Source organism: Lethenteron reissneri, chromosome 10 (genome assembly GCF_015708825.2).
Source record: "Lethenteron reissneri isolate LAM-NWPU_2019-01 chromosome 10, ASM1570882v1, whole genome shotgun sequence".
Lineage (NCBI taxonomy): Eukaryota > Metazoa > Chordata > Hyperoartia > Petromyzontiformes > Petromyzontidae > Lethenteron > Lethenteron reissneri.
The window spans coordinates 8,443,097-8,467,692 of NC_083788.1; the positions used below are offsets into that span (position 1 = coordinate 8,443,097).

A 24,596-nucleotide genomic window follows, 5' to 3' on the forward strand; every position below is an offset into this window, starting at 1 on the left:
ACATTTTCAATACATAGCAGTGGTCCACTTTTCCACTTTTTTGGTATGGCAGCCCCACCCCCAATCAAAACTGCTACTGCCCCCTTATCCCCACCCCCAGAATGTACTCGATCTCACAAGCCTAGCAGGGTTGAGCCAGGACAGCATTTTGATGGGTAACCACCATGTTGTAAGCTGCTCAAGGGTCTATGTTCTCAACAATGAGGGCAGTGCCGTTAAATCCATCACATTGTACTATACGCCAACGTCGAATGCTGCCCACCCTACAAAACCCGTATTGACCAGTTCGGTAAAGTTTGGCCAAATAACCTTCATGACCCGAATGGCATGGGGAGGCCCTCATCCTGCAGTGCTTTTATAACAGAGTTGCACACGTTTAATATCCCCGGTGACAATTTGCACATCAAAGAAACGTGATTTTAAGAGCCGATGGGAATGTTTTATATTTACAAATATCAGTAGTTTTCTGCGCGCGTTTGAACCAAATACACCCTCGGAACCAATTCATCAAATTAGTGCAAAAGCCATTTTTGTTAAGAGAAAAGTTGCAAAAGAAATGAGCGCTACACTTTGAGTGGCATATGGAGACATTCAAGAATGCACAGATGAGAGAACATACACCGCGGTTCAAGATATACTGACTTAAGCAAAGCAATTGGATAGGATGCATCTCGAAAAGAGATGATGTCCACTGGACCGGAGGAAACACCGAGGAATAACGTCCACCGCGGAGGTGGAACGATGAACTCCACTCGTTTGCTTTTGCAGGTGCTGGGTGAATACATCGCAAGACTATGACCAACGGCAATGGCCTGGGAAGGTGTTCATTTGCCAGTGGATTTATTGAGGCTGACGATGCGAATGGCTTTTTTTTACATCCAGGGAGTAGGTTTAACTGCTCGCCATCCTTGGCTCGGGTAAAATTCCAATCGTCTGGCATGGTTTGTAGCGCAGCGTGCATTATTTATTTGGCGGGGCATGTGGTGATCGGCTCCAGCTTTTCCGCGAGAGACTGCAGCCAGGAAGTCCCGTTGATGAGCTTCGTGGTCCCAATGACGTAATCGGTGTTGCTGTCCTCGGACTGCCCCAGGAAGCGGATCGCCGAGATCTCGGCGCTCGTCACGCCGCCCAGGAAGAGCACGAGGGTGATGCGTGATCCCGTATCGCCTGCGCAGCACCACACACACGCACCAGAGCCATCGTACACGTCAATTAACGCATGCAGTTTGCCCAATGGAAGCCACAGAAACCATTGTGAATGTGCATTTACAAAATGCAGTCTGCCTGACGTATGCCCTCAGAACCATTGTACGTGTATGCATTAATGCAGTGGCGTAGCATGGTTGGCATGGGCCCTGGTGCAAGCAATGCAATTGCCAAATTAACATTATGGCAATGTGTAAATTTCAGGAGTAAAGCGATTCCTGCCTTTTACAATATACGCGATCAGACTGCGGATGGGCATCAGTGCCAGGAGGAGCGGTGGGGACAAAGAAATGTGGACGCTGTGTGGCTCACGTTTGTGAGCGAGCCCCGTTGGAATCGGTTGCTTCTCGTGGAACTCGGGCCCCGGCAGCAGCTTCAGGGCCTCCTCGATGACTCTCCAGCCGGGGCGCGTACTCAGCTGAGCCAGTCGGACGGAGAGCGGCGCGTAGCCGCTGTACACGTAGGATACGTCCGTGGGGGCCTGCGACGGGCAACAATGCGGCCACCACAATCCGGCTGGCATCGGGCACTACCACTTCAAGATGTGGGCAAACAGGAGTCGGAATGCCCTTAACGCAGCCAAAACAAACGTAATGCAGCACATCTCGGCTGGTCTCAGACAAGTAACACATACAGCCTTAACAGACTATTGGGGCAAGTCCTATTATAGCAAGCACCGACAAAGGCCGGCACGGCACACGAGGAAGTGGGTGGCCAGCACCACACCCGGCCACCTTTATCTCAACAGTGGGAATGTTTACACACCATACCAGGTTCTCATTTGAGGCCGAGTTGACCAAGGGGAGGCTCAGGACCGGTTCAGATAAATCATCACTGGTGTTGGCCGTGAACAGGAATCAAACTCCAGTTACCGTGTTCCTAGCGCAGCACGCAAACCGTTGCACAACCGCTCCCCACAAAGCACAGCACCCAGCATCACAAACTAGGCCATGAAACGGAAACGGAAACGGAAACAGCACGAATACAGCGTGTCCACAAGTGGATATACCATGTCCCCGCTTATAATGGGATTTGATTGGAGAACATACTGGACATCTGTGAAAAAGAGCTTCATAGCTAGTCGGATTTCTCCAGGATAAATAAAGCTTCCGATTCTGAAATACATAGGTTAAAGAGGTCACATTGGGATAAACGACCGGCTGGGTAGCGGCCGAAGGAAAGAACGCACCCCGAGAGGACGTTCACCGTGAAGATGGAGCAATCAAGTCAGCTCGCGTACCGGTGCCAGGTTTATGTTTACATCACATGGCCGTGGGGGGTGGCGATGGCTTGGGGGGGGGGCGAAGCCTTCATCCAGCAGTGGATTGGTGACGACCCGCCACACTCACCCTTTCGTTGACGTCGGTTTGGTGGAGCCGCAGGGTTTTGCGGAGAGTGGGGAAGTTGTTCCGTCCTGGCGGCTGCAGCTTCAGCAGGCCGGCTTTCTCCAGGTTGAACAAGGTGAGCATGTGCTCAAACCCATACGTCTGTCACGAGCAACACATCCAGCAGTGGAATGATGAAGGCCTGCATATTGTACAATCCGGTGGATGGCTAAATTGATTTAGGTCGAGTGCTGAATTTTCCTGCCATCATTCACCACCAGCATCTCGACAAGGAGCATAAACCATAACTAAAACTCCGGTCATCGTCGCAGCAGCTTTTGGCTAATCATCGAACAAAGATGGTCACTGCATTGCGCGCTTTCAGATGCGCTTTTGCGGCCGCCTGGAATGCTCTTCCTTGATGATATTAGGAGGCCACTGGGAGCTACGCACTTTTAAATCTAGAACGAAAACTCATTTCTTCAGAACTACTTTTTGTGTTTAGTTGTCCTTCCCCAGAACCTCCGATTCGCACGGTTGGCTACGTATGGTGCCAAAGAAGTTCAACATACAAACATAATCATCAACGTGCAGTGGAAAAAACGGACAGCTCTGCCTTCCCGATGCATTGCACGCTCACCTGTATGATCTCGCGCCGATAGTATTCCAGCAGTTTGGGTTTGAGGCCGTTATTGCACAGCGACTGTATGCACATCAAGCGCAGCACGCGCATCAAGGGCAGCTTCTGCGCAATGCACTCCTCGATGTAAACGTTGGCCTGATAAGCACCCACACAGAGCGATAAAAAACAGAAGGGTTTTTGTAATTTTAGCATCTTTATCGCCAATGTTTTCCCCGATCAAGCGACCGGCGCCACGTCGAAAAGACGAAGAATCGATTCTGAACGCTCGCGAATCTGTTCGAGAATGGCCTGCCCAAGTGGATATCGCATAGCCCACCTCCAAGATCCTCTGATCCACACAGAGGACCTCCTGATCTCACACAGTGTAAAAGCAGCATTTTTCCAGTCCTGCCTGCTTCTTACTTAATTAGAATATACATAGCATTCACAGCGCCCCCCACCTTCCGCCCTTCATGAAAACGTGACAGAAATCTCCTGAAAAATGAGTCGTGAGACTCAGCGAGGCTTTCCTGGGTAAACAAGCGTAAATAATAATGAATTATAAAATATACTTCACCTTATCGGTGTCTATGCCGGCGATGAACTCTTGTTCAACAGCCAATGAGTCGAGGAAGGTGTCTGAATCTGGAGACGAAAAACGTGAAGTCAAGAGGCGGGAGTAAACGATTGTCAGAATCTCCAAGGGTTCTTTCTCGGCGCATAATGATCCTCTCCATCACAATTCGATTCAACGATCAATTATTAGTTGGCCACTACGATGCACGTAGAATCCCGAGTCAAGTCGACGTCAAAAGTCGAAGCGATATCCATGATGAGCAGCTCTTGAACTTAAGACTACCACCTCACAGCCTCACATTCCGTTTAACTGAACTGATTAAAAAAATCTATTTGTGCTGGTTGACTTCTGCTCGGGCACGGCCACGGTGTGGCTCGGTTGTGCAGTGGAAAAAGTGGTACAAGAGGCAGCGGACGAGTACGTACGAGTGACCTCCTGCACAAGCTCCGCGATGGACGTGTGGGTGGCGAGGGACGATTTCACAGCTTGCATGTGCGGGAGCTTGGAAACAAATTCCTTTATCTCCCCAACGGTTTTTGCTTGGTGCCTTTCCTGCAAACACAGCAACAGGTCAAACGTTTTTTTTTTTACCAGGTAAGGCCCACTGAGCTCTATCTAGCTCATTTTTTGAAAAAGTGACCTGGCTACAAATGATAGCTCAACGAAGTGGCTCATTACGTGGAAATGTATAGCAGCTAAATACTCAAAATGCATGTTGATTATAAACGTGGAGGGAAAAACTGGAGGACCCGGTGAAAAATGTACGTGAGAACACGCAAACTCCATATATACAGACATCAGGGTCGGGACCGAACCAACGACTTCCTGTATAACAGGCGAGGTAGTTAACATCTCGCTGCCATGGCGCCCCATCTCTTGGAAAGCCCCCCATTTTACTCATCAGGTGTCGGATGCGAAGCAAGATTTTGAGCCTGGATAGTGACAACGAGACATAGGCAATACAACACCACCCAGAAGACAGAAGGCAGCCGCCACCAGCCTTTCAGAATAATCTTCCAGAATAAATTTCTCCCCACTTTAAAGCAGCGCCTTCACAATCATGTTCTGGCAGACGGATCTCCGTAGCAATACCGCTGTCTCCCAGAGTTTGGGCTGCGTCCGACTTTCCGGAGTCCGGAGAATACGGTACAACGTGCACAGGCGAAGGCAGAGGGGGGTAAGAGGAGCACCTCAAACTGGGCTGTGATGAGCCTGGCTTTACGGCTCAGCACCTCCCCCACGGCGTTGAAGTTGCGATCCCTGATTTCCGCGTACAGCTCCTCGGCCGAATTCAAAATCAGCTTCTTGGGCTCCGAGGGCAGCTCTGCTGCTGCTTCGCCGTCCTGCTTACGCGGCTGAAACTTCTCCGGCGGAAGCTTGACCGAAGCTGTAAAGAAAAAAGAAAAAACACGTGATTTCTTGCTCAAATGAGCACAAAATCGCAGGGACGAATCCATACATCGTTACATCCACCGCTTGTGCCAGGGTATTAATTAGTGATGTGGACAGCGGTGCGTAAAAACTTCTATGCTCCGCGTCTACACTCTCAGCCTTAACACTAATATCTGCACGGACCAGTGTGGTGAAGTACGGTCATCGAACCGTATTTCACGCATGGCACAGGAAAGCCCCCCGTCAACCAGCAGAGACATCCGGACATCTGTGAAAAATAGATTTATAGAACATTGGATTCCTCCAGTACAAATATTCTGATTCTGAGCAGCGGACCGACGCAAGGCCCACCCCCCCCCCCCAGCGCACGTTACACACGGGCACGGAGTTGGGCCGCGCGCAATTGGCATCAAAACTCACTGTTCTGAAGGCCGTATATTTCATCGACGAGGCCCTCGTAGGTGAGCTGGGTGAGCATGGGGGTGAGCAGGTCGACGCTGCGGTCGATGATGAGGAGCGTGTCGATGGCAGGAGGCATGTGCATCTGCACCCCCGCCATCTCGCGGTGCATCCTCAGCAGCATGTCGGTCACGCGCTGCAACGTCACGCATCGCAAGAAAACGCGTCAGCCTTACGACAAATTGTTTCCTTCTTGTTTTTTTACGCCAATCGACATGGTAAATGCTTGGCGACCCACAACTGTTCACAAATAACGGAAGCTTTTGCCGTTGAATGTTCTCAGCGACAGCAACGTCTATGTTGCTCATAAGCCCACGAATGTAACAAGTGGACCGGAGCGCAAAATGACAGAGGAAGAATGGGGGAGGGACGTAGCAAGGGTGAGGAAAATAGAGGAAGTAACTAAGGAAGTGAGTCCTGAGTCACGGTTTAAGGGTAAGATTTTGAGGAGACTTCAAAGTGGAGAGGGTTCCCTGGACAGGGAGTTCCAACGGGGCGTAGTACCTCCGATTAGCACGGTTGGCTACGTACGGTGCGAAAGAAGTTCAACATAAATAGGTAGCGGCGAGCTTCACATGCGCACAAGTAAGTTTCCAGATTTTCCCCATTGAAAAACCTTCATAATAACAGAACGGTCATCAACCAACAACCACAAGGTACTCACCCTGGCCCATTCTCCCTTTCCGGAGATATTTGGAATGGTGCCATAAAGAGACTGCATGGTCATCAGTCCTTTGGCAACGTGGAACAAACTTGTGAAGTCATTTTCCAAGTGACATTCCTGAAAGCAAAGAAATTATTTATCAAGAGACAAAACATTCCAATGAGGACAAATCCCAATATCGGCAATTCTTATTTCCACAAACTCACGTGTGAACAAGGACAGCGGCCTTGCACTATGCATAAATCTGTCATTTTGCATAGAGCACAAGTGAAACCAAATTGTATGATACTGTTTTGCATTGCGACCATGATTCATCCGTAATGTGCCCGATCTCATCAGCAGGGTTGAGCCTGGAGAGCGCTTAAATGGGTGACTTGCATGTATAAAACAGGTGCTCTAGGCTACTGCAGGACCACGGTATTACCTTCCGGAGATGCTCGTGAATAGCAAATTTCACGGATGATATTGGATTACAAAAACCTATCTTTTATCTCATCACTGGCTCAGTTAGTCGAGCAAGCCGTTCACAATTGGAAGGTTGCAAGTTCAAATCCTCAGTTTAACACGTAGACTTTCGCGACCAATATTATTCATAATAAAGGTTTTTGACTTAGATCGCGTTATTTATAAATGTCGTAACCCTCCACCACCAGACACGGCCAAACAGTAAAAAAGTGTCACATTGAAAAAAGACAAATAGTTCACTACTTTAGCCCACCGGTGTGTTGATGAGTGAATCCACAGCATTTACAATTTTTGAGTATGACGTTTCGCTGGTAATTACATCCAGCATCATCGGGCAAATCGCCAGAAAGGTGGAGCCCTCACTTGCTCCCGGTCTTAAACAGAGCAGCAGGGTGACGTCATCATTTAACTCATTCGTTCAAATCCTACTTAGTTGGGGGTCGACTCGGCCCATCGTCCCGCTCTCCGGGGTAGAACATATGCATACCACTTTGTGGGAAGTCTACAAAGGTTGTCCGACAGATAGCCGTGCCCCCGTCATTGCAAAGTTGAGTTTTCACCACCGTCTGAGGGGCTGTGTACGGACGATGAGCACCACTTCAATGTCCAATGAGCAGGAAATAATTTCTCCCTCGTACGATTGACACTACAGCACTTAAAAGGGGGGAGCGCATACCCTGAATGCGAACTCGTTCTCCATGGATATGAGGTCACTGTCAAAAGGAATGAAGTCCAAGGGATATTCCTGGATGGTGGTAAAGGTGCCGAAGACGCCCATCTGCTGCAGATGCTGCTCGCAGAGTACACAGCGGCGCGGCACGCACACCAGGTGGTACTCCCTGCCCGGGGAGCAGCCTTCTTCCCTGCGGCACACACAGGGCGGTCAGTGATGGCGCTCGGCATTAGAAAACCAAGCAAATGCCAATGTACAGTAAAAGCTTGGATTGCGAGTAACTTGGTCTGCGAGTGTTTTGCAAGACGAGCAAATTTGTTTTAATAAATATTAATTTGATAAAAGAGCGAGGTCTTGCACTACGAGTAGTACGTGTATATGCTTTGTCTGCCGAGCGTCACGTGATCACAATGGATACACGAGTGCTTTGATATACGAGTGCTTTGGATTACAAACACGTTTCCAGAACGAATTATGCTCGCAATCCAAGGTTTTACTGTATGTTGAACTTCATTTGCACTGTACATAGCACGACCGTCCTAATTAGAGGTGCGCCAAGCAGTGCATGAGGCCCAGAATGCATAAAAAAAAAATAGGGTCAATCAAATGAGCCGCTCAAATTCAAATCCTAATAAAAACCAGAGCAACAATCTTCATTCAAAAAGCCAATTAATCTGTCTCATCCCTGAATGTTTGTGTCTTTCATTTCTCATCCAAATACATTTCTATATTTCCTTCCCCCGCACCTCCGATTAGCACGGTTGGCTACATTTGGTGTGAAAGAAGTTCAACATACATCGACTTTTATTGTCTCACTACACATATCTCTTTTCTATATCTCATATATCAACGGATTAAGATTTAGCAAATTTAAAGGGGGTGGTGGTTGCCAAATGTAATTTGAACTTAGGGCCTCCAATTGGCCAGGACCACCACTGGAATGAACGTCCATTTGTGTCGGCTCTAGATTCCTCTTGTACCTACGTTTACACTCCCTGCCTTCATCAACAAAGACCCCCGCCCTGTATAGCCTTAACAGACTTTTAGGGCAAGTGCTATTGGCGAGCACCTACAAAGGCCGGCACGGCACACGAGGGGGTGGGGGCGAGCACCACACCCAACTGCCTTTGTCTCCCCAGTGGTGATGTTTACACACCGCACCACGTACTCGTTTTGAGGCCAGGTAAACTCACGCTGCACCACCAACGTAGGGTGAAGAGCAATGCTGTCGGGAACACCGACCTTGTGATATCTCTCGCGAGAGGAGGCCACCATGTGTGTTTTCCGTCACTTACTTGAGCAGACTGGTGCCCACGATCTGCATGAGCTCTACGCGTGGCCGTAGCATGAAAATCACGTGTCGGGAAGGAGATGGCGGCAGTGGCGGCAGGCGTTCCTCCCGCAGAGGAAACATCTTGTCTACTTCATGCTCCTGTCACGGGTGAACCGGGCTATGTTACCATCATCAACATTATCATCATCGTGGACATTCAACCAGCGAGAATGCCAATATTAATGAGAAACATGGTCAATGATAAAGACATTGGAACAAATGCGCAAACTTACACAAAGAAACGTGGAGAGATACGTGCTTTGAACTACGGAAGGACAGAAAGATGAACACGTGTAGTGGCATAGCGCTGGCTGCTGGCAGAAAAAGGGGATCTGCGGCGTACGGCAGTCCTGACGTCAGCAGGCCAGGATTTACACGAGAGGGGGATCTAGGGGAAAGGTCACAGAAGGGCACACCAGGAACCCACTAGTAGGTTCCAGAAAGAGGGCATGGCCGGATACGGAGCGAGGCCACGCTGACAGTTTAAGAGCCGCCCCTGTAGGAGACCTTGGGTCTGTTGTTGGAGTGGGATCTCCGTCGTGCTGCTGAAGTCTTCGTCACCGTTATTCTCATCGTCTTCACCATCCTCGTCGTCGTCTCCATCTTCACCATCTCGAGGCGCCGTTAGTCAGGCAGCCTACCGACTGTCCTAGCTGAGTAGCGTCGCCGACAATAGGCGGACTAATTATTAAGAGTGTTAACCCCGATGGTGCTTGTTAATAAAGAAGTGCCTCCAAGTCTTATTGTCTCTGAGTTAGTCACTCAACATGCAAGTTAGAGAAAGTCATACTTGACAGACAAGAAAATCTTGACATTAATCGGGGATCGCATTGGGAGCCAGTGGAGGGATTGGAGTACCAGAATGATGTGGTCTCATTTACGGGTGCGGGTGAGAAGTCTAGCAGTGGTTATATTTGATCAATTGGCGATTGGAGGCCGTAGGGGTTACAGTAGCATTCATCAATTATTCTGGATGTGATGAAGGAATGGGTGACACCATTTACTAACGTTACCTTTAGCAGTGAGTATTCAGCGATGAGGCCAAAAGGTCCAGTCAGGCTTTCATCCCACACGATGGCCTGGTGAGAAACAAACAGCAGCAGCACATGGTTAACAAGGAGGCTGCACAAGACAAACAATCCTTCACTCAGGAATTATCATTGGAAGTGGCGACTGTTCCCACGAATGTTCATTCATCAACCATATTTGCATCCTATAACTGACTTTCAGTGGGTTTCAGTTCGTTAAGTATTTCACGGACAATGTATCTTTAGTTTTCAATGAGCGCTAAGAGTTGGCGTTTGGGGTCTTGGGTTTAGGCTCGGAGTTAAAGGGTTAACGTGTGGAAGTCTAGGGTTTGAAAAATAGAGTTTAGATATTCGGGTTTAAGGTTGGGGCTATGGACATGAAGACTGCTTCTATTGCCACAAATCCAAAGAGGCAGTCATCTCAGTCACTGCTACTGCATAATTAAGCATTAGTTAGCTCCTGGGGACCAGCAGGAAATTCCACATTTCTATGGCAGAGGCCATACAACAAAGGAGGACTACATACTGTCTGTAACGTCAGCCTATGTGTTCGGATCACCTGTAATATGCCGTTTCCAATCTCGCCCAAGCTCGGGAGAAAATTCAGAGTTGAGTCTGGATAGTTCTTGGATGGGCGACCCCATGCATACCAGGCTGCGGAGCTACTTTATAGTCAGCTGTGTAGCAAACTCAATTATTGTGCTCTACTTATACGTTCCCACATCTCTGTGCTCAGCTTTCATCAATCCGCAACTGACCAGCATGGTGATGTAGCACTGACCAGTGTAAAGTATGGTCAAATAGCCCCCATGACCTGCACAGCATAGGGAGGGCCTCATTCAGCAGGAGACTGACAAAAGGGGCTGTATAGGGCTGTAATCTCATTGGCATTGCAATTTCAATCATGACACAATTGAAAACACACGGTATCTTTTAAGAGATTAAACAAATATTTAAAGAATTGAGGGACTCAGGCCATAAGGAAACGGTTATTGCACCGTATGCCATTTCGAGAACAAAGATGGCACATTCCACATTCTTCTGGCAATCACATCAACTCCCCGCATCACCAGAATTCAATCACCCATTACCCACACTAGCACCACGACTACCACCACCAACCCACACCACTAACATCAACTTCACCACAACCATCACTCCAACCGAAACCACCACTCATGATCTCAGCAATCCCAGCACCCACAACTTACCGCCAATCATCACTTCGAGAATCACCTCTCTCGCCAGTACCAACCATAACCACCAACAACCATCATCACAACCATCACCCACAACAACAACAACAACCGGCGTTGACGTCACCACGGCGCCTGTGCCAGGCCAGGTGCACTTTGAGGCCACGTGAAGTGTCCAAGACTCGTTGACAGGTCACGGGACAGACCCCAGCAGGTGCCAAGGGTCAACTGAGATCAGGCAGGGAGATGCACCACCCCGTTCCCCCTACTGTGCCAACTTGCTGCGTTTTATCCGCCCTGCGCTCCGCTCGTTGTTGTCGCTCCTCTTTGTTGTCGCTCCTCTTTCCCCTCCGTTGTTGTTGTTGTTGCTGGAGGGCGACTGCCTCCCTCCACAGAGGACCGATCGTGACACCGCTGGTGCCGGTCACGGACAATTCCACTCAGCTCCACGTCCTCCCGTGACCCGTCAACTCCTGGGCGTGCGGGGTGGGTACGTGACCCCAGCCTGACGGAGGAGCTCACCATCTTTCACCCACCAACTCACAACAACCATCGACAACAACCATCGACAACAACCAACCCACCCCCCAGGCGTGACAACATCGCACCCAACAACGACTCCCATCGCGAGGAAGAGTCAAGAGAGGAGTGGGTGGGTGGGGTGGGTGAGGATGGTGCCTCTCGCCTTGCTGCCCGATAGTTTGTCGAGGATCTGCAGCAGACGCCTCCGCGCCGCTTCGCGAAGAACGCCGAGGTTGAGCCTCCCGCTCGCCAGATGAGACGCCATAGCGACAACACCACCACCACCACTCCCCCCCCCCACGACAACCCCTGGCGCTATCGATTCCCTCGCATCGAATCCTCGCGCGAATCGTAATCGATTGTCGTGTTTTCACAAAACCGCCCCGCGTCTGAGAAATAGCCACCTCGCCCCTCCCCCTACCTTGCCCCGCCCCCTACCTCGCCCCGCCCCCTACCTCGCCCCGCCCCCTACCTCGCCCCGCCCCCTACCTCGCCCCTCCCCCTACCTCGCCCCGCCCCCCTGCTCACCTCGCCCCGCCCCCTACCTCGCCCCGCCCCTACCTCGCCCCGCCCCCTTGCTCACCTCGCCCCGCCCCCTACCTCGCCCCGCCCCCTACCTCGCCCCGCCCCCCTGCTCACCTCGCCCCGCCCCCTACCTCGCCCCGCCCCCTTGCTCACCTCGCCCCGCCCCCCACCTCGCCCCGCCCCCCTGCTCACCTCGCCCCGCCCCCACCTTGCCCCGCCCCCTTGCTCACCTCGCCCCGCCCGCACAGGAATTTAAATCGATTATCGTACCTACGAAATGTGGCGTGGGTATAAAAAAAATCGATTGCGCGATCAGGAATCTAAATCGCTGCCCGTGTGAACGTTTCCGCAACTCGATGACATACGACGGATGGGTTGGTCCAGATGTCTTGTGACCCCCTCCCCCAGTTTAATTCACTAAAACGTCATATTTTTTTTAAAGTAAGGTTTGAATGAAAACATAACTGAAAATGCAAAAGAACAAAAAAATTGGGGTGGGGGGGGTCACAAGACATCTGGACCACCCTGTACAATCCATTCGCATGTGAAAAAGAGATTCGCAGCTCATCGGATTCCTCCAGCATCAATAAATAAATATTCCGATCGTTTGGAATCGATTACATTGCGCGTCAGTGTTAAAAAAAATCAAAATCGACCGTCAGGAATCGACGCGTGCGTATCACGTGCTATGCGTGGAATCGACCGGCAAAGTTAAAGAGAACTTTAACGTGGAATCGATTCTCTCGTCACGTGGTAATCATTCTCTCTATATATTTTTTTGAGTTAGGCGCTACCGGATTTCTCGGGACGCTCCGGGAAATTTAAAAAAGTCAAATTCTCTCGTGTCCGGTGTCGATTAAGTTCTATAAACATGGTCTCAGAAATTACCAAAAAATAAGAATAGGGTTTTTACATTTTTTGGGCTTAAAAAAGGAATAACCTATTCTTATTTTCCATACTTTGATACTGTGGCACAAACTAAAATAAGTAATATTTAAAAAAAACGTTCTAAAAAGCACGCTTTTATTAAATGTACTAGTAATGGCAGAACTCCACGACTCCAGCAAGTGGCCCCGAAGCTTGCCATAACGTAAGGGACCGTGGACAATTAGACACAAGCCGAAACATAACATAAAAAAAATGTAAAAAAAAAGATTTTATATATTTTATTATAGAATATAGTATTGTCATCAGTATGACATAAGTATACCAAGTTTGCAGTCGATACCACATTGGGAAGTGGGTTAAAATTGAGCTACAAATAAAATAAATCACGACGCAGCAGACCAGCAGACCATGCTTTTCCATATTCTTAGGTTTTTTCGGTAAAGTCACGAAAGTAAAAAAATAAAATTAATGAAAGTAAATTAAAAATAAAATAAAAATCACGACGTTTCGGAAGCAACACAAGCTTCCGTCTTCAGGTGGAACAGTCACAGCACGATACAGCTTTCGTGTGACTGTTCCACCTGAAGACGGAAGCTTGTGTTGCTTCCGAAACGTGATTTTTATTTAATTTTTATTTTACTTTTATTAATTTTTTACCTACGTGACTTTACCGAAAAAACTTAATATGAATCTTCAGGTGGAACAGTCACAGCACGATAGCTGTATCGTGCTGTGACTGTTCCACCCGAAGACGGAAGCTTGTGTTGCTTCCGATACGTCGTGATTTTTATTTTACTTTTATTAATTTTTATTTTTTACCTACGTGACTTTACCGAAACAACCAATCCTTGCAGTCACGAAAGCTTCAAATCTACCATGCTTTTCCACCTAATGACGGACGCTTGTGTTGCGCCCGAAACGTGATTTAATTAATTTTCTACCTACGTGACTTTACCGAAAGAACCAAAGAGTATGGATTCCTGCAGTCACGAAAGCTTCAACTCAAGAAAAGCCATGTTTGGCGAAGCTGGCGCCTGCACATGCTCATCGTCCATTGGAGGGTGTTGTGTGACCATATTTCACCATGCCGATCGGTGCGGGTTGATGAAGATGCCCCTACCCAGAAGGGGTGGGAGGTAGGGAGGGGTGTTGCAATCAAAGGTCAAACTATTATGACCCAGAGGCTGTACATGGTAGCTGGGCACCAAGCTTTATTAACTGCACACAAAACCAGCATGTGTTGAGGTATACAACGGATGTGACTTGCTGCAAAATCTTATTCAGGTCCAGCCAACAGAGCTGATGTCTTGGTTCTTTCGGTAAAGTCACATAGAATGGAAATAATAAAATAATAAAAATAAAACATAAATAATTCTCACGACGTTTCGGCCACAACGCAAGCAGCCGTCCTCAGGTGGAGAACAGGTCTGTCGAGGAGACAGAGTCTGAATGACAAGCCCCAGGCTTGGAGCGACTATTTAAGCTGGGATGGAGGGGCTTGTCATTCAGACTCTGTCTACTCGACAGACCTGTTCTCCACCTGAGGACGGCTGCTTGCGTTGTGGCCGAAACGTCGTGATAATTCTTTTATTATGTTTTATTAATATTATTTTATTATTTCCATTCTACGTGACTTTACCGAAAGAACCAAGAAGATGAATACCTGCAGTCACGAAAGCTTTACATCGAAATTTAGAGCTGATGTCCTTTCGACTTTCGGAAAACACTGTAATCTCAAAGATCCCAAAAAAGATCTGGCCACCCGCAGATACGAATTGTCGGACGATCATAAAGATCGTTTCGGAATACAGTAATGGTAAAAAAAAAGGTAAGTGGGGTCATTTACTGTGACGCTGCGTTCGCCGTTTAACCCGCAAAAAACGTCGCCGCACATGCGTGGAGCAATATTCTTTTACAATGTAACCCGCAGGTGCGGACTTGGGGGAAGGCGACCCAGGACGCCAAGCTGTGACGGCAACGAGAAAAATTGGAACAACATTTTGTATACGCATTTCTCTTCACCCAGTTTTACAAATGATTCATCGAGCATGCGTATACACGATGACAGGTAATACACGCAGGAGTCACGAACGATAATTGACAAGAGGTGACCGGGTCGAGAGGTTAGGTTACAATCCCGGTTGGCTGCTCATCCTTGGTCATAATCTGTTTTGTTCAATGGGCCTTAAGCGCTGATATAATAAAGTACTCAGTCTTGAGCTTCAGTTACCCGGAGTTCTCAAGTGTGGTGAGTTGATGGTCTCAGCCCGGTCACCAGTTATTATTGCACAAAGAAAGAACCCATCATGTAAAATGTTGTTCTGTACCTCCTAAGTCGGATAAACTCCAGCTCTGAGAATTGAAAACATTCGTGTAACGGTCACGCGACAAAATATTAGTGTACGGTAAAAGTGTGAACCCAAAGGTGTTCACAGCCACTTCCAAGATGTACGGCGAAAAATCTCTTGCGCAGCTGTTCTCTGACAACGCACGGATGTGTATGTATGTAGAACTTCTTTTGCATCGTATGTAGCCAACCGTGCTAATCGGAGGTGCAGGAGAAAAGACAACAAACTAAATACAAAAAGCAGTTCTCATGAAATGGGTTTTGAATCCAAATTATTTAAAAGTGCATAGCTCCAGTGGCTTCCTAATATCGGAAGAGCGTTCCAGACGACCACAGAAGTGCATCTGAGAGTGCGCAATGCGGTGACCGTCTTTGTGTGTGATGGTTAGCCAAAAGCTGCCACTGCGAGGATGACTGGAGTTTGCATGATGGTTTATGCTGGGGGTGGCGGGTGGGATGGGGGGATCACACTGCTCTGCAAGATTTCCAAATGGATTCTCTGTCTCACTGAACAACCAAACGAGAGGATCACTTTCTTGGCAAGCGATAGAGTTTGGTGGCCCAGGCGGCCACCGATTACGTTGATGCCGGGGGCCTGATCACGTGATGAGATTCAATTCAAATAAACATAAATAACGTTGGGCCAACATTGGCATACTCTTTGGGTCTTCTGGTAAAGTCACGTAGATAGGTTAAAAGAAAATAACAAAAAACTACGACGTTTCGATCGCAACACAAGCGGTCATCATCAGGAACCTATCTCCGTGACTTTACCGAAAGACCCAAAGAATATGAATTCCTGCAGTCACGAAAGCTTTAAGTCAACGTTGGCATGCTGTTTATAACTGTTGGACCAACCTTGGCCGCGATGTTGACCCAATGTTCCTGCACCTCCGATTATGACGATTGGCTACATACGATGCGAAAGACATTTACTGGGCAATGCCCAGCAATATTTGTTAATTCATAGAAGTGTTCTCAACTGTACAAAGATAAATTAAAATGTATGTATGCCCACTGCTACAATATGTATCTCACGACAAATGCTACATTGTTTTCATAATTTTCAAAAGCTGACCTGCAACTCTGTCATATAAAAACAAATAAAACGTGGAACACAAAACGAACATCTCACGAGGGTATAATTAATGCAGCACTTTCCCTGCTAATACTTCCAAGGCCTCCAAATAACAAAACCCTGAAATACAGCTATGTTAAATTACCCCCATTCATCGACATCTTGGGTACAATCCACGTTTTCCTGTATCCTGTGCCACGTTGACTGGCTGGCTCCATTAAAACAACAATCTGTGAACTATACATTGAACAATCCGGTTTCGAGTTTCGCCGGGCTAAATCAACCCCGGCGAATCTTGACTCCAAATCAACGGACAGAACGTCGTCCGATTTAGAATTTTGCCTGATATCACCGGTGACAGTGCTCAGATCAACGCACGAATATGGGAAGTCTAACCCCGAGCTGGCCGTGCTGACCATCGGTTTTAAACCTTCTGTGCACGGCAAGTTGTGCACTTGATGCGGCATGTAAAACGGTACATCGGCACTCTGGCCGTTATCCGGCCAGACATCTGCCATGAGGCTTTCTGCTGGATTACAGTCTGAGCGGTCAGACGTGGAGCGGCGCACAGGTGTGAAAGTAGCCCTCTGCAATCTGGGATCGACTTGAACATCGTAGCTGGAAAGGGGGCTGCCGTTTGAACCGTCGAGTGCGGGCTGCACCGACTTGCGACACTCGCTACCGGCCTGGAGGCCCGAATTGCCCAACGGACGTGGCTGCATGCAATTGTCGTCATTGGATGCATCGTCTTCGTCTTCGACGATGCAGTAAGAGCTGCTGCCCTCCCAGGCAGGGCTCTTCGATAGCCACCGTTTATTGCACTCGTGTTGTGCTTTTGACTCTTTCTCCAGGCTCTGAAATGTCGACATAAAAAAACACAATGACAAACATCTTCACCCTTTATAAACTTTTTAAATATTCTTGCTGTGGATTTCACACCTGACGACGATTGCTTGTGTTGCAGTCGAAACGTCGTGATAATTTTTATTGTTTTATATTTATATTATTTTATTATTTCCCTTCCAAGTGACTTTACAGAAAGAACCAAGAATACCTTTATAAACTGTTTGGGAAAGTGCTGTTAGCAAGCACCTATTAAGGCCAGCATAGCACACAGGGGGGGCTGGTATGGCCAGCACCACACCTGCCACCTTTGTTTCCCCACAGGTTGACATGCTGTGGCAGGTATTTAAGGCTGATATTATCTAGCTGAGGTCCGAGACCAGTTATAATATCACTTTCCACCGGCATTAGCCGTGGCTGGGAATCAAACTCAGGTGGACGGCTTCATAGCGCAGTGCACTGCCGCTAAACCACTGCACCAACTGCTTCATCCGTAACTGGGGCATGCGGGGCAATTCACGCAGAGCAAAGGTTGATTGTGGGTACAGATCATCACAACCACAACACAGAACCTATGTGTTCTGGGCTGGGGGGAACCTTAATATGGGAGAGGGGAGGGGGGGAGAGCAACACTCCTACACAACCATGGCCGCTCACCTGCAAGATGGCGGGTGGAGGAGGATCTATGGGAGATATGAGGCTCTTGAGCTTCTGCCGATAGAACCAGCCCATGGCTACCAAGGGGCCGACGATCACAATGCTCAGCAGGGTGATGGTGACAACCACAGGCAGGTTCAGAAAGTCTGTGGGGGAAAGAAAAAAAAAACGCGAGGAATACGGATTCGTATTAGTGATAATGCTAATTGCCAAGTTTCACGTGACCAAACAATCAACACGTTCGTTCACGCAGCAGCAGCAGCGCCAAAATAAATGTGTATACAATAATAAACAAAACAAATTATGAACGAATTGGAAGGCATTACCCAGTGGTATGTCGTGGGTGATGTAGCATGCCACGGCGCTCTGGTCTCCATAGAGGTTGAAGTCCGGAATGTAGAACTGAGAGTGCAGGCAGTAGTTGCCCGCGTGCGGCACGGTGAATATGTGGTGGTTCTGTGTGACCAGGATGTGTTGTTGCACGTGGCCCTATGCACATCAAGAAGCGCGCAAACCCACGGCTGGCAACATCAGTACGGTAACAACAACAAAAATCAAATCCACTCGGCACAATACTGATCATCACATTCATAACAATACGGCTATATTAAGGATAAAGGAGCAGCCCTGCAAGTGCTTGCTCACCCCAAGACCCATGTACTTGCATATAGACCCATAGACTTAATAGAGGACATATATTCTCTAGTCACATACACTGTCTTCATATCTTGCTCCACTGTATCCTCCCATCTCGGTCTCCATCCACTCCTTTTTGCACTGTGCCGGTGGCATCCCCATAGCCCTTCCCACTGCATCTTCTCTGTGTCTCGACTCAACACGTGGTCAGAGTGTGGACGTCTCGCCTCCTTGGCCTTCTCCAGAACGTTAGTAACCCCCTGCTATGGCTCGAACTTCTTTCATTCGTTTTCCTTTCCCTCAGAGATATTCCCGACATCCATCTGTGCATTCTCCTCTCTGTCCTTTAAAACTCCTTGTCTCACTTACTCAGTGCTCACATCTCTGCACCATGTAACAGTAAAGCCTTTTTTTAGTCATCTTAATTCTAGCAAAAATAAGTCCCGTAAATAATCCACCTCGCGTTTGCACACGAGCCAATTTACCCGCCTGCAACCAGAGGTGGGACAAAGTCATTGTTATGCAAGTCCAAGTCGAGTCTGAAGTCATCAAATTCATGACTCGAGTCTGACTCGAGTCCAAGTCACATGACTCGAGTCCACACCTCAGAGGTGGGACAAAGTCATTGTTATGCAAGTCCAAGTCGAGTCTGAAGTCATCAAATTCATGACTCGAGTCTGACTCGAGTCCAAGTCACATGACTCGAGTCCACACCTCAGAGGTGGGACAAAGTCATTGTTATGCAAGTCCAAGTCGAGTCTGAAGTCATCAAATTCATGACTCGAGTCTGACTCGAGTCCAAGTCACATGACTCGAGTCCACACCTCAGAGGTGGGACAAAGTCATTGTTATGCAAGTCCAAGTCGAGTCTGAAGTCATCAAATTCATGACTCGAGTCTGACTCGAGTCCAAGTCACATGACTCGAGTCCACACCTCAGAGGTGGGACAAAGTCATTGTTATGCAAGTCCAAGTCGAGTCTGAAGTCATCAAATTCATGACTCGAGTCTGACTCGAGTCCAAGTCACATGACTCGAGTCCACACCTCAGAGGTGGGACAAAGTCATTGTTATGCAAGTCCAAGTCGAGTCTGAAGTCATCAAATTCATGACTCGAGTCTGACTCGAGTCCAAGTCACATGACTCGAGTCCACACCTCAGAGGTGGGACAAAGTCATTGTTATGCAAGTCCAAGTCGAGTCTGAAGTCATCAAATTCATGACTCGAGTCTGACTCAAGTCCAAGTCACATGACTCGAGTCCACACCTCTGGTTGGTAGTAATCACTGTTCTATGCACTGTGTTGTCCCTTTCAGTTTGACCGAGAGGGGATGGATGAATACAAGTCCACGGCAAGAAAAACTCACGTTCGCTTCTTCGGTGTAATTCAGAAACCACTGCCGGTTGCTGTAAACGTTCTCGAGAAAATCGTTCCCATTTCTCACTTTCAGATTTTCCACTTTAACGTAAAACTTCAGTCCAGACACGATGACAGAGGTGGACGGCGCCGTCAGCCTTGCTGGGAACAAGAAACGCAAAAAATATTTCTCGCGTTTAATCGTGGCAATTTTTTCTTATACGTGTTGAATTTCGAGAATGAATAATACATTTACGGTTACAATTAATCAATGATGTGAGGTGTCTGAGTTGGAGGGTTCAGTGGTCAGAGACGCACAGCTAGCACCACCAAAACCCCGGGTTCAAATCTGGGGTTCAACCTTCTGTGATTATAAACAGGTTCTCAAGTGTATTGAGTTGATGGTTTCAGCCTGGACACTAATCACTGCACAAAAAAAGGTCATATATTTGGTTTTGCACCTCATTTGACTGAATTATATCTCTGAGAATATTGGGTTGCCCTGTATTGAACGCCAGCAGCATCCACCCACACAAAAAATGCGAAAATAATATAATTATTGTTATTATACTTTTTTTCCAGGGAAATCCTCACTGAGTCTCATGACTCTTTTTCAGGAGGGCGCTGCAAAGTTTTCGCAGTCGAGGTGTAATTCCAATTGAGTAATTTGCAGGTCCAGTTTTTTCACCATTCAGATGTTTGGCAAACACCAGTTACATTGTATGCTTTCTATTGGCGACGGGAGGAAACCGGAGATCCCGAAAAAAACCCAGGCAGGACAGGGGGATAACATACAGACTCCTCACAAAACAGCACCTCAGATCAGAATCGCTACCCAGGGGCTTCTTGCTGTGTTTTTGAGATGCTATCTACCTCGCCTGGTACGCAGGAGGTCGTGGGTTCAATCCCGACCCTGACTATGATTGTTGTATGCTTGGAGTTTGCGTGTTCTCTCTCCCCTTGATGGTCGCGTGTATTTTTCTCCGTGCTCCTCCAGTTTTGTCCTCAACGTTTAGAAACATGAGTTTATATTATTTGGCTGCTACTACAAATGCCCAAGTGCGATGATGATGATAATATCAGCCACTTCAATGAGCTCTAATGCGTGGCCAAGTCACCTCTGAAGGAGATCTCATCGCTCAGTCGGCTTTACCTGGTAAAATAAAATAGTTTAATTCAGTGTCCTTCATTTTCAGAGTGGGGGGTGCTACTTTCGCCGATAAGATGTCAGCGTGAGGGCCACTAGACCGCCTGCAAGGGATGTTTTTACATTTGTGCATTGTCGGGGGCCGCACTAAAGGCCACCAGGGGCCGCCAGTAGCCCTCGGGCCTTGCAAAAGAAGAACACTGTTCAGATTTACCACTGCGTGGCCACCCTGCTGCTGCCCCACGTGACGCTTACTGGACAAGAGCGGCTGGAAGCAACACGCGTATGCCCACTCAGACGCGGCACCCGGCGCTTCAGCGCGCACGCGGAGCGTGTGGTTGGACGACGGATGGCAGCTCGCTGTGAAATCGCACTCGCTGCGACGCGCGTCTGGGCAAGAGATGTTCTTCCACTGGTCGTTGTCCTTAATCCAGTAGCTGTCGGACGAGACAGAGTCACAAGTGTGAGTACGCAGCGAGCCGCGGCGATGGGGTTGACGAATTGAGCTCGCGCACAACGCTCGCCAAGCAAAAAAGCACGGATTGGCCAATGAAATGCAGCAGCACTCTCCTGAAAAAAAGTCACGTGACACAATGTATTATTTTATTATTATTATTCAGCCCAGCCACTTGGTCGCCGGCAGTCAACCACCTGCTTATCACTCTTCTATCACCACTACCATGGTTACTGCTTCTGTCCACTTCACTCAGCGATTCCTCGACCCGTGTCAAGGTCTACCAGACACTGACTGTTTCGTCTCATCCACACTGTTTTCAACAACCACCACCAACACAGCAGCTTCACATAACACAACAACAGCCGCCGTTCACCACTAAATCGTGGTGACATCACCACGGCGCTTGTGCCATAGGTCGGGGCACTTTGAGGCCACGTGAAGTGTCGAAGGACCCCACTGGCAGGCAGGAGGTCACGGAACAGACCCAGGTGCCATGGGTTGACTCAGATGACTGGCAGAGATGCAGCAACTTTGTTGGCACAGTGGGGAGCACACTCACCCACTCGCTCATCACACTGCGGGTCACGACCATTTCTCTGACTCTTTCCTCACACTGCTCCACTTTGGAATTGTCTGTTCCCATCGTCTCTCTATCTCAAGTTCTTATAAGCTCGCTCGATTCAAGCAATGCGTTTGCGACACTCTTGACGATTACAACTTGAATGGTGCTGTAAGTTGCTGGCCGCTTGCCATTTATTGGCCTTTTTGGACGTGTGCTCAGAAAACCGTAAAAGAGAAAACAAAAGCAGGCTGGGAAGGTTGGTCAACACGTGGTTAATTACCTTTTATACTGCAGTCTGTAGGTCACATCGTGGGTCGCGTTGGGGTCAAGTGACCACTCGGCAAAGCAGTTGAGATCCACAGAGGTCACGCGAAAGTTGCGTGGCGCCAGCAGACCTGGCCAACAGTCAGAAAAAGAAACAAACATTCCATCATCATGGGACCTCCTTTGCCAGTACCAAAATATGAGAATAGGTTTTCCCCTTTTTTCTGGCAACAAAACAGCTGTGTTAAGATGTTAAAACACCAAACTGACACCTTTTACAAGGAATCATGTCTGCATTAACCACAATATTTGTGGTCAGAATGCAAACAAAAAACATACTCTGATAATATATGCATTGTCTTTGAAACTGATTAGTCCACACCAGAGACAGCTTTCTCTTGAGTCTCGTCTCAAAACGGTGTTAGACCAGAGGACGCCAAAAGACGTACAGCCCAAAAACAATGCACTATCAAAGTAATGAGAGCTCGGGGTGAGCAGCTGATGTAGTTTGTATATAATAAGTTGTATGTAGTGTATAATGTACCCGATATAATATTTAACGCCGAAATCAAGCGTAACTACTTTTTTTTGTCACGTCCTTCTTCAGGTGGGGACAATTTCGCGAAAGCTTTTGCTTTAATCGAAAGCTTTCGCTAAGTTGTCCCCACCTGAAGAAGGACGCTTGTGTTGCGCCCGAAACGTCGTGATTACGTTTATTTGCTTTAATCGAAAGCTTTCGCTAAGTTGTCCCCACCTGAAGAAGGACGCTTGTGTTGCGCCCGAAACGTCGTGATTTAATTTATTATAATTTTTTACCAAAGAGTATGAATCCTTGCAGTCACGAAAACTTCAAATCTAGTGACAATCACCCCTACAGTTGCATGGCCTGGGGCAGTTGGCACTCACACGCGGCTTGTCACTCCTGCGAACGTCATCACAACAGCTATGCGACTTGTCCAGTCGGTGCACATCGCTCCACGATGATTAAAGTTGCTATCGATTAAAGCTAAAAATATCTATCCCCAAAATATATATATCAAATTTATCATGCTTGTTTGTGATACACCAAATAGCTTAGTATAGGTACAACAAAGAGTATACAGCGGCAACGGAAGATTATTTCATGCTAATCTCTCTCTCTCCCTAATCTCCCCCATTAACACAACTGACGTGATAATTGTTTCTTTTTACCCTTCTATCTGGCAACAAAACTGACACCTTTTTTACAAGGAGTCATGTTTACATAGAACACAATACCTGCAGTCATAATGCAAACAAAAAACATAACTCTGATAATGTGCACTGTCCTTGAAGTTGATTGGTCCACACCCGAGACAGCTTTCCTTAGAGCCTAGTCTCACATGGTGTTGGACCAGATGACGCCAAAAGGCACCTTTTGGCGTCATCTGCCGCTGCGAAGTGTTCTCTCGCTCTCTGAGAGAGCGAGGAAACGACTCAGAGGCGTGTGGAGAACGAACCACAGACAACGACGAGCACTTTTGTCGAGTGTGGCTTTGGTCAAAGGGACATTATCATTGATGTGCTATGAAGGTTCATTATTGCCCGAAGCGTCGCCGATTATATATTTAGTCCTTTGAAGGCCACACAATGTGACTGACGAATTAGTGGACAGAGCCGCCTTGATATCCTCGTGTGCACAGGTTGACTGTGCTCGTGGAATAATTATGGAATTTCACTCATTAGTCGATTATACTTCTCCACGTCAGAGAATTCCACAACTAAATTCCCTCCCACTCGACACAAAAAAAAGTCTCTTCGAGTTTTACCCATTCACCCTCCGCACGCCCCTTCTGTTTTCTCAACAGATGTTTTTGGCCTACTCTTCCACGAAGGCCGTGCATCTTGGAAGAGGCGGGAGGTGTCACCCACGCTTTACCCCAGCCCCACGCGGCCTGCCCACCGACTTTGTAAACCGTGTTGTCCCCAGGTGTATAACCGCAAGAACCATGTAAACATGCCAAAGTTGAGCAAACGTTGTTGGAACCTTTGCACCAAAGTTCCATGTCTATTGGGACAAAGCTCTCGTGGCTGGACAGCTTCCTGGAGCACGCAACCTTCAGCCGACAACCGCTGGTTTCACTTTCCAACGCCACGCACCGTTTGACAGTCGGGTCGCGAAGGCAAAAAAAAACCCAGCGCTTACCTTGAACTTCCAAACAGGACGCGCTGCCCAACAGCACCAGGACAATCACGGCCGCGGCGGTGGTGGTGGTGGTGGCGGTGCTGATGCTGCTGGTCTTCATTTGGGAGCCATACGAAAGCGGCCACCAACCCACCCACCCACCGTGCGAACGGCGCGTGTGCTCAGCCTACTCTCACGCTCTCATCACCTGCGCCGCGGTGCGACCTGGCGTG

General features: G+C 48.2%; 2 protein-coding genes across 3 annotated transcripts; both read right to left on the minus strand.

Annotated features, from left to right (window-relative positions):
* Positions 1-121: 121 nt before the first annotated feature.
* Positions 122-11,782, minus strand: VPS33A (VPS33A core subunit of CORVET and HOPS complexes). 2 transcript variants are annotated; one of them, XM_061549442.1, is made up of 14 exons: positions 11,626-11,642; positions 9,730-9,795; positions 9,224-9,369; positions 8,679-8,815; positions 7,387-7,573; positions 6,246-6,362; positions 5,543-5,717; positions 4,921-5,117; positions 4,156-4,282; positions 3,731-3,798; positions 3,172-3,309; positions 2,556-2,693; positions 1,519-1,687; positions 122-1,167 (listed from the first exon to the last, which is right to left on the minus strand). In XM_061549442.1, the coding sequence occupies exons 3-14, from the start codon at positions 9,326-9,328 to the stop codon at positions 965-967; spliced, it is 1,761 nt and encodes a 586-aa protein (XP_061405426.1). In that variant the 5' UTR covers positions 9,329-9,369; positions 9,730-9,795; positions 11,626-11,642; the 3' UTR covers positions 122-964. The 2 variants fall into 2 exon arrangements, with proteins under 2 accessions (XP_061405426.1, XP_061405425.1); XM_061549441.1 differs by lacking the exon at positions 9,224-9,369 and having other exon boundaries at positions 127-1,167; positions 11,626-11,782.
* A 2,723-nt stretch (positions 11,783-14,505) lies between these two features.
* LOC133340938 (uncharacterized) lies at positions 14,506-24,560 on the minus strand. Its single transcript, XM_061549445.1, has 7 exons — positions 24,385-24,560; positions 22,237-22,351; positions 21,193-21,374; positions 19,801-19,952; positions 18,127-18,289; positions 17,801-17,946; positions 14,506-17,154 (listed from the first exon to the last, which is right to left on the minus strand). Exons 1-7 carry the CDS (start codon positions 24,482-24,484, stop codon positions 16,432-16,434), a joined length of 1,581 nt encoding a protein of 526 aa, XP_061405429.1. The 5' UTR covers positions 24,485-24,560; the 3' UTR covers positions 14,506-16,431.
* Positions 24,561-24,596: the final 36 nt, after the last annotated feature.